The sequence below is a fragment of the Abramis brama genome (assembly GCF_963993115.1).
Source record: "Abramis brama genome assembly, chromosome: 8".
NCBI lineage: Eukaryota > Metazoa > Chordata > Actinopteri > Cypriniformes > Leuciscidae > Abramis > Abramis brama.
This window is the reverse complement of record NC_139970.1, coordinates 13,524,884-13,537,581: the sequence shown is the minus strand read 5'-3', so window position 1 is coordinate 13,537,581 and position 12,698 is coordinate 13,524,884. Positions and strand designations below refer to the sequence as shown.

Sequence of the window (12,698 nt, the reverse complement as noted above, 5' to 3'; positions counted from 1 at the left end):
TTTAAATCTAAATTTCTAAAACAGACGGACAGATGTTTTCAGTACATATTAAAGGTCCCGTTCTTCGTGATCCCATGTTTCAAACTTTAGTTAGTGTGTAATGTTGTTGTTAGAGTATAAATAATATCTGTAAAATTATAAAGCTCAAAGTTCAATGCCAAGCGAGATATTTTATTTAACAGAAGTCGCCTACAGCGAGCGGCCCGTTTGAACTACATCCCTCTACTTCCTTCTTTAATGACGTCAGTAGAACAGTTTTTTGACTAACCTCCGCCCACAGGAATGCTCCCTCAACTCTACCGAAATTCGTTTATGTACTTGCGCACTTCTTATTACTTACTGTGTTTACTCAGCTCTTACGGTGATTTTCTGAAGTAAAACTGACGCTTCATCTTTTGTGTGATGTACAATAAACTTTATTAAACTCATCAGTATATGTTTGATCATCATTCGGACCTGGTCCGAAACAGCAGACTTGTAGGCTATTAATAAATATTGGATACATACAAGCAGATGACAAATACGTTATAATAACCGTAATTAAACTACTAAACTATACCTGTTTCATCTCTATACAGCACTCTGACTCTGTAGGCATTATTGTCCGACTCGAAATGAACACCGTTACTGAGAGTTTCTGATATTATCATCATTCCGTGAGATGAAATTGTCCTGACAGACTGAGCGCGAGCTCATGAAGCTCCGCCCCCTGGGTCGTCCAGCAGCAGCTTATTTGCATTTAAAGGGCACACACTAAAACGGCGCGTTTTTCTGAGCCCCAAAAAATGACAATTTAAACATGCTGTAAAAAATGATCTGTTGGGTATTTTGAGCTGAAACTTCACATACACACTCTGGGGACATCAGAGACTTATTTTACATCTTGTGAAAAGGGGCATAATACGGGACCTTTAAACGTATTGAACTTAAAAAAATCCAAACTTCCATGTTTTCCTTTATTTTGTCATCTAATTGGCCTTGTGTATTTTTGGTTGTGAAGGGTTACAAATTTAAGAATCTATTTCAAATATGCTTCTGTACATAACATCATGGTAAAGAATCTTTTAAGGTTAAGATCTCAGCAAAGTTGCAATTTCTGTTCTCTCCTTATTGTCAGACTGATGGGATTAGCACACGAATGATTCACTGAGAATCTCACCTTTTGTTCTGCAAATGGCTCTCGGACCCAAATGGCTCTTGGAGCCTTATGCTGATTGAATTAGGATGGGCCAGACCCTCAGTCTAGGGTGTTACCTTAACCTGTATACTTAATTTGCATGCTTTGTTCAGAATCTCCACCTCTATGTAATCCCTCCCCCTTGGAATGTATATAACTACAATGCATACTGTATTAGAGTTAGATCATGTTGGAAGTACTACAGCAACGTACAGCGGAGTTCTCAATAAAGAATAACTTCCGTTGAACGCGATCCCAACTGTCTCCTGGTCTCTGCTTCGATGAAAGAAAACTTTACAACAGTTGATATTTGCGTACAATATATCAGCTCAACTAACTAACACGAACACAACTATCTAATCAATTCATAATCTTACCCCATTCTCCCAGAAAAATTGCTAGATTTAGAATGTATGTGTACAAAACCACAAAACTTTTACCAATGCCATGACAAATACCCTATTGATGATTATGTAATCATCATGGACCAATGGAAGTTTGAAGGTGTTTGACAGCCAGCGCAAAGTTTTCTAGAAAGTATTCACTGGTCAGCTGTTTGGAACCACCGAAGCAAACTCCTAATGCACTTTGCTATGGCCAGATTTAGTTCAAAATAAGGCCTTGTATTAATCATACCTGGTGCCTTTTATTATGACATTTTGATGAGTGGTTCATGAGAAAAAAAAATCACATACAAATATTATTTTTAAACTGAAACTGTTTCATTGTGGAAAGTCCTTGAGGCTAATTTGTTTCCATGAAGACAGGGACTCTCATGTGAAATTTTAAGTGTCTAACTCAAACAGGCTAGTGGGGCTGATGGCAAATGTAACCATGAATTTCGAGGTAACCATTCATCTAATAAATGCACAAAATGCAACTAGCCACAGAAACTTAGTGTCTGTAGTTTTCACTATAAAAATGACAAATTATTGCTGTTTATATCATTAAAAAAGAAACATAAAAAGTCTGGTTTTTGATTGAGTTTCTTGTTATTGTAATGAAATATTTCTACATAAAACACAAAGGACAACAAATAAAAGCTGATTTGTGTTTTTGGAATTTTGGCAGCAGATTGGGTCCTGTACGGTGGCCGAGAAGGGTCACAACACAAACAAACGCCACAACAACTACATATTCAGAAAACACCTCCAAATTCAGAAAACACATGCAAACGCCGCCACAACAACTACATATTAAGAAAACACCTCCAAATTCAGAAAACACATACAAACGCCACAACAACTACATATTCAGAAAACAACTTCGTCGATTTCACATCACGTACGCTGCAAATATTCACAGCACGAGCAAATAGGGAAACGAACTGCAAACTGCAAAGACACAACGGAAATGTTTCCAGGGGGGCCATAATCAGTGACGGCTACAAGTCAAGAGGTAAGTGTTTCCAGAGCCCGTCTACGGCCTTATTAGACATTCTCTGGTGTTTCTCTTTTATTATGACAGACTTGTCGATGTGCTCTGATACCGAAGTGGTTTGCAGCACAAAACGGACAGAACATTTCAATCTGAAAAATAAATAAATAGTTCAGATATCAGGACAACAATGTACAAACGCCGGTAATGCATCTATTTAGTGACCAGAAGCGAGCTAGCCAGCTAGTTTCCAGCTAACAACGTTGGCAGAACGTTTAACAATTATCTGCGTGGACTAATACGTTATGGGGACAATAACTTAGTATATTGAAAACACACAAAACCACTGCGGTATCAGAGCACATCGACAAGTCTGTCATAATAAAAGAGAAACACTTACCTCTTGTAGCCGTCACTGATTATGGCCCCCTTGGAAACATTTCCGTTGTGTCTTTGCAGTTTGCAGTTCGTTTCCCTATTTGCTCGTGCTGTGAATATTTGCAGCGTACGTGATGTGAAATCAAGTTGTTTTCTGAATATGTAGTTGTTGTGGCGTTTGTATGTGTTTTCTGAATTGGGAGGTGTTTTCTGAATATGTAGTTGTTGTGGCGTTTGTTTGTGTTGTGACCCTTCTCGGCCACCGTAGTCCTGTGATTAGTGTCATTAATGTGATCATGAAGTATTTGTCTGTACAAACACACACATGCTCACCCGTCCAGCCGAACATCTGGCAGACTCCTGTTGAGCGCGATCATGTCACTGGCCATCAGGTTGAACTGATTGATTTTAAAGAGCTCTTTCATTTTGTCCTGCTCATCTTTGGGAATAATCACAGCCTTCCCCATTTCACCTGGAGCCTCGTATGTGCGCGACATCACCGCTGGAACAGAGAAAGCAGGGTGACAGTCAGTGTGGATTATTTATTAAAATTGCATGGTACTCTGTCTAAACCTTGTGCCCACCCATATATGTATTGCACACACGTTTTGTCTCTGGTTGGATTGTTAAAGGGGTGGTATAATGCCCTTTTCACAAGATGTAAAATAAGTCTTTGATGTCCCCAGAGTGTGTATGTGAAGTTTTAGCTCAAAATACCCCACAGATATTTTTATATAGCATGTTAAAGTTGTCACTTTTTGAGGGTGAGCAAAAACGCACCGTTTTTGTGTCTGTTCCTTTAAATGCAAATGAGCTGCTGCTCCCAGTACAGAGGGCGGAGCTTCAAGAGCTTGTGTCATTTTACCTCACACAGACATGCACTGGAGAGATTCAAGAAGTGATAACATGTAGACAACATTTCTGAATGGTTAGTTGGTGAATTTATGTAGTTTATGTGTAATTATCTTCTAGTCAATGATTAGCATATTCTGTCTTGATAATCTATAAATCGCGCTCCCGGGGGCGGGTTTATGTAAATTTTCGGGTTAGTGATGTCACTAACCCGGGAGTTATATTGTGTAGTCCTTACCAGCCGTTTGTTGTAGTCCTTAAAAAGCAATTTCTTTAAAAGAAAATATCTCCCTTTGCTTTGAACTTTGAGCGTTGTAACTTTGCAGATGTTGTTTATGCTCAAACAGCAGCATCACACACTAACTAAAGTTAGAAAAGTGAAATCATATTCAACCACCCCTTTAAAAGGGTCAGCCATGACATCAAAAAAAGGTGCAATTTGCATTGAAATTAAAGGTAATTAGAATAAAGTTCTGCCCTTCATTATTTCTTGTTGAGCATCCCTTTTCACTTAGAAGTTAATATTTGCAATTTACTTCACATATGGAAATAAAATGGCTTGTAAATACTCAAGCTCAGATATCACAACCACATATTGCACATGACTTGTGGTATTCTGTCCTAGATGCATGTTCCATCTACGCAACACTGACATACTGATTTACTGTTATATTCTTTCCTCTTCCTTCTCTCTTTTTTTTTTTTTTTGTAAAAAGGCAAAGCCTTTCCGGGGCACAAAATCGTAAAGGAAACAGAGAGATGAGACTTGTTAGCCAACCACATGCAAAGAATCTGGAACACTGTGGTTATTTCCTGGTTAACCTCTAACCCAAGAGTCACATGATCTAAACCAACCACTAAGAAAACATCTTACAGTCATCAATTTCTTTGTTGTAACACCAAACTGCCACAAGATGGTGCTAAGAAATAAAAAACAAATGTGTGCCATGACACTCCCCACCTGGTATTGTTTAGAGACCACTATATAACCTGAGAATGTTCACATAAGACCACACAAAATATCAGTCCTCTGTTGGCATGAGCAGAACTGTTTCCAATATAGGTCCGACGAATGTCTTGATTGTCCCATTCCTTGCAAATTGTCTCAAGAGCCATAGGCCATTCATTGCGCTTACTTTGCGCATCCTTAAGAAGGACAACATCACCCTCTCTTAGATTTTGTCGTTCCTCTTGCCATTTGCTTCGGCTTTGAAGCATTGCAAGTTATTCACGCCTCCATCTGCCCCAGAAAGTGTTGGCGAGATGTTGCACCCTTCGCCATTGCTGTCTATTGAGATTGGTTTCCTTGAAGTCACCTGGAGGTGGGAGGAGTGTATGACCCTTTTGAGTTAGGAGCATGACTGTCGTCAACAAGAAAGGTGAATCTGGATCTGTGGAAATAGGAACAAGGGGTCTTGAACTGGCAATTCCTGTAAGCGCTGCCATCAAAGTAGACAACACTTCATGTGTCAAGCAGGAACGACTGATCTGTTGGAGCATGGAATCTAGTATGCGCCTGGAAACTCCTATCATTCGCTCCCAGGCTCCTCCCATGTGGGATGCGTGAGGTGGATTGAAGACCCATGAACAACCCTCTCCACCGAGGTACTTCCTCACACTAGGCTCTTGAGGAGCATATTTAACACAATTTCCAGCTCCTTACAGGCTCCTACAAAATTGGTCCCGCAGTCAGACTGGATTTATTTGGCAGGTCCCGCAGTCAGACTGGATTTATTTGGCAGGTCCTCGCAGAGCAAAAAACCTTCTCATGGCGTTTATGAAGGTGGATGAATCCATGCAGTCAATCAGCTCAATGTGTATGGCACGAATACTCATACAAGTGAAAAGAACAGCCCATCTTTTGCTTTGAGCTTGTCCTCCCCACGTGCGCCTTGTGACGACTGTCCAAAGTCCAAAAACATCAAGACAACATCAAGACATCAAGATAAGTGAACATCAAGATAAGTGAAGAGAGGTTCAGTGCTCAGGTGATCAATGGGTAAGTCCGCCATCTTCTGCTCAGTTACCTTCCCATGAAGCTTGTTGCATATGATGCACTTGTGTACAATGCTGTTGATAAGCTTCCTAACACCAACAATCCAATACCCTGCATTGCGGATAGCTGATTCAGTGAACACACGACCCTGATGCTTGACTCGATCATGGTAATGCTCCACAAGTAGCTTTGCAGCATGATTGCATCCTGGAACCATCAAAGGAAACTTCTCTTTGAGATCCAGAGTTGCATTTTTAAGCCGACCTCCTATCCCGAGAAGGCCTCTACTATCTACGTAAGGGTTCAGTTTTTTCAGAGCGCTGTGCCTTGGGATGTCATTTCTTTTGGCGATGCAGGTAAGCTATGGGTGGTAAGCTCCTCTCTGAACGCTCTTGATTACAAATTCTTCTGCTTGTAACAACTCTTTCACTGTAGCACAATAGTAGAGAATTAGCACAATAGTGCCACAATCTGCAGGCTCTTTCTGTATCATCAGACGACTTGTAAGTCTGGGCAACATGTATGAGAAAAGCTATGGCTCTGACTAATGACCTCCAAGAAGAGAATCGCTCGAATCGTTGACATTCAAGATGAAAATCATCAGATACAGAAGTAGCAAGAGGACAAATTTCTGTATCCAACTCTGGCTCGAGGAGGTCAAATTCCTTCTCCTCCAGAGACAGATTCTAATCCATTTACGACAGGAAGGCAGGTCCTGTAAGCCAGGTGGTGGTGCCCAACAGAGCTGCTGGAATGGAGCGGGTGGCATGGTCTGCAGGGTTATGCTTAGTAGACACATAGTGCCATTGCATTGGGCTTGACACTCTGTGGATACAACTCTACTATCCATGTAAAACTCCACAGCATCCAGCTCGTTTGAGATTGTCTCTGCTATCTCTGCAGCTAAAACCGCAGCTCCTAGTTCCAGCCTGGGAATGGTATTGGCAGTTTGCTGAGCTAATTTCGCCTTCCCTAGGACAAACCTGGTGTGACATGCTCCTTCACCATTGATGACACGAAGATATGCCACTGCTGCAATCGCTCTGACAGAAGCATCAGAGAAAATGTGGAGTTCCTTCCTCAGAGCTGTAGAGAGAGTAGTATAAACATATGTTTTAGGAATCTCCAGCTGTTTGAAATCTTGTAGGGATTTCCTCCATGCATTCCATGCTTCTTCTTTATCTTCAGGGAGAGGACAGCCCCAGTCAAAAGCCTCACCTGAGAGTTCTCGTAGCAGGAATTTCCCTTCAATGATGATAGGGGCAACAAACCCAAGTGGGTCTTTTCTCTCTCTCCAAAGAGACTGTTGACAGTAACCAGTATCCTTCTGCGAGTAAAGGGCTTCTTAATGTCGGTTACATGACAGGTGAATGTGTCCCCCTTCACATCCCAGCTAAGTCCGAGACTACGTTGGATGGGAGTAGGGTCAACTTCCAAGTTGAGATCTTTGAGTCCCTTCGCATGATCTTTGGTCGGGAATGCATTCATTCAAGTCAGAACCAGAGAGAAGAACATTGTTAAAGGAGATGCCCTGTTTTTGCGAACTGGAGTCGAAGACAACTCTGATCTGACCGGGCTTCTGTGGATGGTACAGCCCAAAGGTAGGTAAATACCAACATTCCTGTCCTTCTCGAAGAGGAGGGGCTACCTTGGCATGGTCACGATCAAAGATGCTCTGCATGAAGGTAACTAAATGAGACTTCATCTCAGGCTTCTTTTCCAATGTGCACAAAAGGGAGGTTATGCGTGTTAACCCCCTGTGGGGTCGGTGGTCGTGCCGGCGATACCAGCTCGCTTTTTTTCTTATCAGTGCAAAAGAGACTCAAAATACTCTGTTGATTTTGATCTCGCATATAAGTGTTGTGCATCATTCAAAACTGTTAAATGTCTTCTTTTATTTGTGTACACTCATAATAAAAACAAAATGTTGTGTTTTTCGTAAAATAAAGAAAATAAACATAATGCACGTTCTGCTGTCTCTCTCAATGTGAAGTTAATTCTGAAACGCGACAGAAAATGACCTGTAACTCAGTGAATGTTTGTCACACAGACTTGAGATGTATGTCTTTACAAAGCTTGGAGTCTCTATTTTTAAATGATGTAAATTATATCAAAAACAAATATTCTCTGTTTAAGTAATCCGTATGAAAGCAATGACAGTTTCTCAAACGCGTTCTCATTAACTCTAATGTGACCACACCCACGTGCGCACGAGCGATTGACATGCAAATAGTCTACGTGAAGGAACGCAGACCTGTAAACACCCATTACCTCAAAAACAAAGAATCAGAGACTCCAGTAACATACTCATCTGCTTTTCATCGAGTGTGGAAGACTGTGTTTGTGCTGAGCTGTTTACCTTGGATTTACCTCAGAAGAATTAGATAAACGAGATTTGAAGATGAGAAAGATTTTTTAAGGTAAGACATGTCCACTCATAATAGTAAGCATGTTATTGTTGTATAAACTTTACATTGTAGCTACTAGTTAAACTGGTGCCAGACTAAAATTTATGTTATGAAATGAGACTGAAGTAAAAACATGAAGCCTAATGCTAAATTTATATACATGTACACAAAGATGTTTTTATGTTCGATAATAAAACACAGCATGATATAAAAGTAGGCTAGTATGAGTGTTTACTCTAATATGGTGAATATTATAATGTTTAGACACGTGTTTACTGTTAAATACTGTGTTTGTGGATATATGCTCAAACGTGTGTATAATGTGGTAACAATAATGTTTCATATTTTGAGTCACTCGCACTGTGCGTTTGAAAAGCAAAACGCGCCAAACATTAGGCTTCATGTTTTTACTTACTCCAATCTCATTTCATAACGAATGGAAACATTTGAAGTAACATATGATATTTTTCTCTTATATTTTTCTCTAGTGTAGTGTTACTGAAGTGTTCAGTTTTGACGATTTATAGGCCGCCTGCTATAGGCTATTGTTATTATTATTTTATGCAGCCCTACACTTATATGCCTACAAGGCCTGTCTCAGGCCTCAACACATGGACAATGGGCTTTAGAGGTGGTTGACATGGTTCATCTCCAGCAGGAGACAATAACCTCAGTTGAGACTGATTCATGACGTAATCACAAGTGCGATCAGAAACTTCTCTCACATCAGAAATCCTTTCTCTGAGCTCACTATCTGCTGCTGCCTCCAAAACCTTTGCCTCAGCGATGGCTGCTGCCACCTCACTTTCATGCTTTATAGCTGACAGAGACACTTCCATGCGTGCCTCTGTAACTTTCAGTTGAGCCTTCTCAATCAAGATTTCAGATTCTATTTTAAGGAATTCAGTCCTGGCCCATGCAGCTTCCAGTTTAGCGCGAGCCCTGGCAGCAGCTATGCTAGCCGATGAGCTTCTAGATCTATTAGTCGAAGCAGAGGCTATAGATCTTGTTTCTAAAGCTTGACTTCACTCTGTAGCTTCCTCAACCTCCGTAGCTTTCTCCGCCATCATGAATTGCTAATACCGCCTAGGAGAACAGGGCGTGATGATGAACGAAGAATGATGGAGTTAGAGCTTGCTTTCCTTGAACTTTAGTACCTACTTGTGCGGGTGCCTTTTTACTATTCAGTCCTAGATGCGTGTTCCATCTACGCAACACTGACAGATAGCTAACAGGAGTAAGAAAAGGGGCAGACGCAGGAGTAAAGTTGAAAGTTTTACTGTTATATTCTTTCCTCTTCTTTCTCTTTTTTTTTTTTTTGTAAAAAGGCAAAGCCTTTCTGAGGCACAAAATCGTAAAGGAAACAGAGAGATGAGACTTGTTGGCCAACCTCATGGAAAGAATCTGGAACTCTGCGGTTATTTCCTGGTTAACCTCTAACCCAAGAGTCACATGATCTAAACCAACCACTAAGAAAACATCTTACAGTCATCAATTTCTTTTGTTTCTTTGTAACACCAAACTGCCACAAGATGGTGCTAAGAAATAAAAAAATAAAAAACAAATGTGTGCCATGACATGTGGAATATGAACACAAAGAAGGCTTTCAGAGCCTTCACTGCAGATTACACTGAATCCATCTAAACTGGCAACCATGTTCTGAACCATTGATCCATGTTATAGGATCTGTCAACCCAGACACTTTCTGTTGTATGTTGTGCCAGGTTTACGTTCTGATGTGTCGACTCTTATTTTGAAATTTTGTACTTTAGTCCTTTAGTTCCTGTCCACTCTGTTTAGTTTTGGTTTCTTTGGTTACTGATAAAGTCATCGTTTGTTTATGCAGTCTGTTGGAGAATTTTCCCTTGATTCATGTTTAAGTATGATGCAATAAAATGACAAGCATGAAAAAATAGGTCTGAAAAGGATGAGAGAATGGAAAAATACCCAGTTTGCATAAGAAATGCAAGGTGTCAAAATACTGTATGAAACAGAACACCATTAGGTGAGGTTTTGAGGTGTTTGACCAACAGAGCTAATTGCGTCAAGGTCACCAGGCGTGACAGAAGAGAAGAGATAAATTTGAGGGTATCTCTTGGAGACATGATGATATGAAAAAAGTATAAAAAATGGGTGCAGGGTATTGTAACTTCAGAATGACCAGCTGGCTTCTCCTTTGTTGTTTTTACAATAAAGTTAATTCTTTTGACCTGGAACCTCGACTCTGAGAAACTTCTTTGAGACCTGAGCCAAGAAAGATTTTGAATTTGCCACAACATAATTGGCGCAGCCCGAGCCAGGAGTGGAGAAGGGGTCAAGACAGGAGGTGACCGGGGAGGGCGTGCTGGCGGAGGCCTCACAAAACAAAGGTGCACCATAAAAAAGAGGTAAGCAGTTTTTTGCTTATATTTGTTTTGTGCGGCTCCTGGCAGGCGTCTGATTGGTCACGTCTTTAGATAAGAGACCCCACCAAAAATAACCTAAAATTATTAAGGAGGTAAAAGGAGGGTAGATTTCAGGTCTTGAGAAAATTGTGCATGCATTAAGTGTTTCGTCTGTCTGTATGCAGGAGAGAGTGCGTCTTGTCTTTTGTCTGTCTGTATGCAGAGAGTGCTCGTCTTGTCTGCTCTCTGTCTGAATGCAAGAAGTGTGATTGTTGAGAAGTAAAGTGTCTTTGTCTGTTGTTTGTCTCTTTATGTACGTGAGAAGCACGTTAAACGCAGACGTGCGTTCTTTATGTACGCGAGAAGCGCGTTAAACGCAGAAGTGCATTCTTTATGTACGCGAGAAGCGCGTTGTTTGTCTAAACACAGAAGTGCGTTCTTTATGTACGCGAGAAGCGCGTTAAACGCAGAAGTGCGTTCTTTATGTACGCGAGAAGCGCGTTGTTTGTCTGTATGCAAAAAGTGCACTGTGTGTGAAGTAAAGTGTCTTTGTTTGTTTATCTAAGACAATTCTCATTAAAAATATAAGTCGACTTGGAGAGAAATAATAACTATCATATATATATAAGAAATTTAAAGCGCTAAAATTGTGTTTGAACAGAATTTTTAGAAAGGATGGAGAGACAGAGAGAGAGTTCTTTTTGACTGGGCTGTGTGTTTTGAAACTTGTAGTTGAGCTGGTCAAATTAATTAGGTCTGCCCTAAGTCGTTAGATGTGTGTGAGTGGCCTTGAAGCTGCGCAGTGAAAAGGGATTTGTCAGGCTAAGAAAACTTTAATAGTCAGATGGCATATGAACTAAAACTCTTATAAGAAATAATTTTTTGAATCAGTGTTATTAAATGTTTAATGGATGATAAAACAAAAATTGATGACAGGAAAAATAAAAAATCAAGATATCAAAGAACAAAGAATATTCCCCAAAATTGGCTTTGTCGGCTATTTGGCCATCTTCCGGACTGTAAGCGCTGTGATCCGAGTGGGGAAACACAGCCCATATTGTCAAAAGTTTGATTGATTGACTTTGTCTTTTCATTCGTTACAAGAAAAATAGGAAAATAATAAATAAGTGTGGGAGAGCGGCTTTGTGTGTGTGTGTGTGTGAGGCTCTGAGTGTGTGTGTGTCAGAGCAGCACGGCGTGTGGGAGAGCGGCTTTGCAGGTGAGAGCGGCTTTGTGTGTGTGTGTGTGTGTGTGTGTGTGTGTGTGTGTGTGTGTGTGTGGCTCTGAGTGTGACTGTATGTGTGAGGCTGTGTGACTGTGTATGAAATCCCGGGTGTATGAGTGTACGTTATAGCAGATTGAAAGCGTTTGTATTGAGATAAAGAAATAAGGAGGGAGAGAAGTGACAGAGATATACTTTTTTTGACCTTTTGACACCTGAAGAAAAGTACACATGTGGTCCAGAGTGAGAGATAATTACGAGGCAGAGGAGACTAGATTGCGGAAAGAAAGGAAAGATGAGAATGATTTTCAAGAGGCATTAAAACTAACCAAAGGTATTAAGAATCACTTCTGGTTAGAAAAAGAGTTCATAGATAATGAAGGGCAGAGACAGGAATTAACAGACCAAGGGAAGGGTGAGCTTTTGAAAAAATTGACAAAAATAACAAATTTGAACCAGGTTGAACGAGAGTGGCCCTTAGTGGATTGGCGAGATGTTATAAAAAAACAGATAACTCTTGAAGCCCTGAGACCACATTTGAACAAATTTAATCTTCCAAAAACAGTTCTTTTGAACTCACAGCTCACAGCCATCGAAATAAAGAGAGATCCAATATGGATTCCATATGTGAAAAGGAAGGAAAGGAGAAATTGGCCTAACGGATTGAGAGCGGCAACCATTCTGAGAAATGTATACATTATGGTGGTGTAACGTGGCAGGCTGGAACATAGAAGGAAGCAGGATCCAAATGCAGCAGTAGTAGTACTTTTATTAAATAAACTAAAGACTAGACAGACTCAAAATCTCAGGCATAGGAAACAGAACGGCATAACCAACATCTAACAACATCATGAACCCACAAACACTGTAACAATACACATGGTTTAAATACAGAGACTAACAA

At 40.4% G+C, this 12,698-nt stretch overlaps 1 protein-coding gene across 4 annotated transcripts in view; it reads right to left on the bottom strand.

Moving 5' to 3' along the window:
- Window positions 1-12,698, bottom strand: part of galnt13 (polypeptide N-acetylgalactosaminyltransferase 13) — a 161,421-nt gene that overhangs the window by 104,239 nt on the left and 44,484 nt on the right. For all 4 annotated transcript variants that reach the window (XM_084123279.1, XM_084123280.1, XM_084123277.1 and 1 more), the window contains exon 3: window positions 3,266-3,434. In XM_084123279.1, the coding sequence (XP_083979405.1) occupies window positions 3,266-3,434 (169 nt within the window). The remainder of the gene's footprint in view (window positions 1-3,265; window positions 3,435-12,698) is intronic.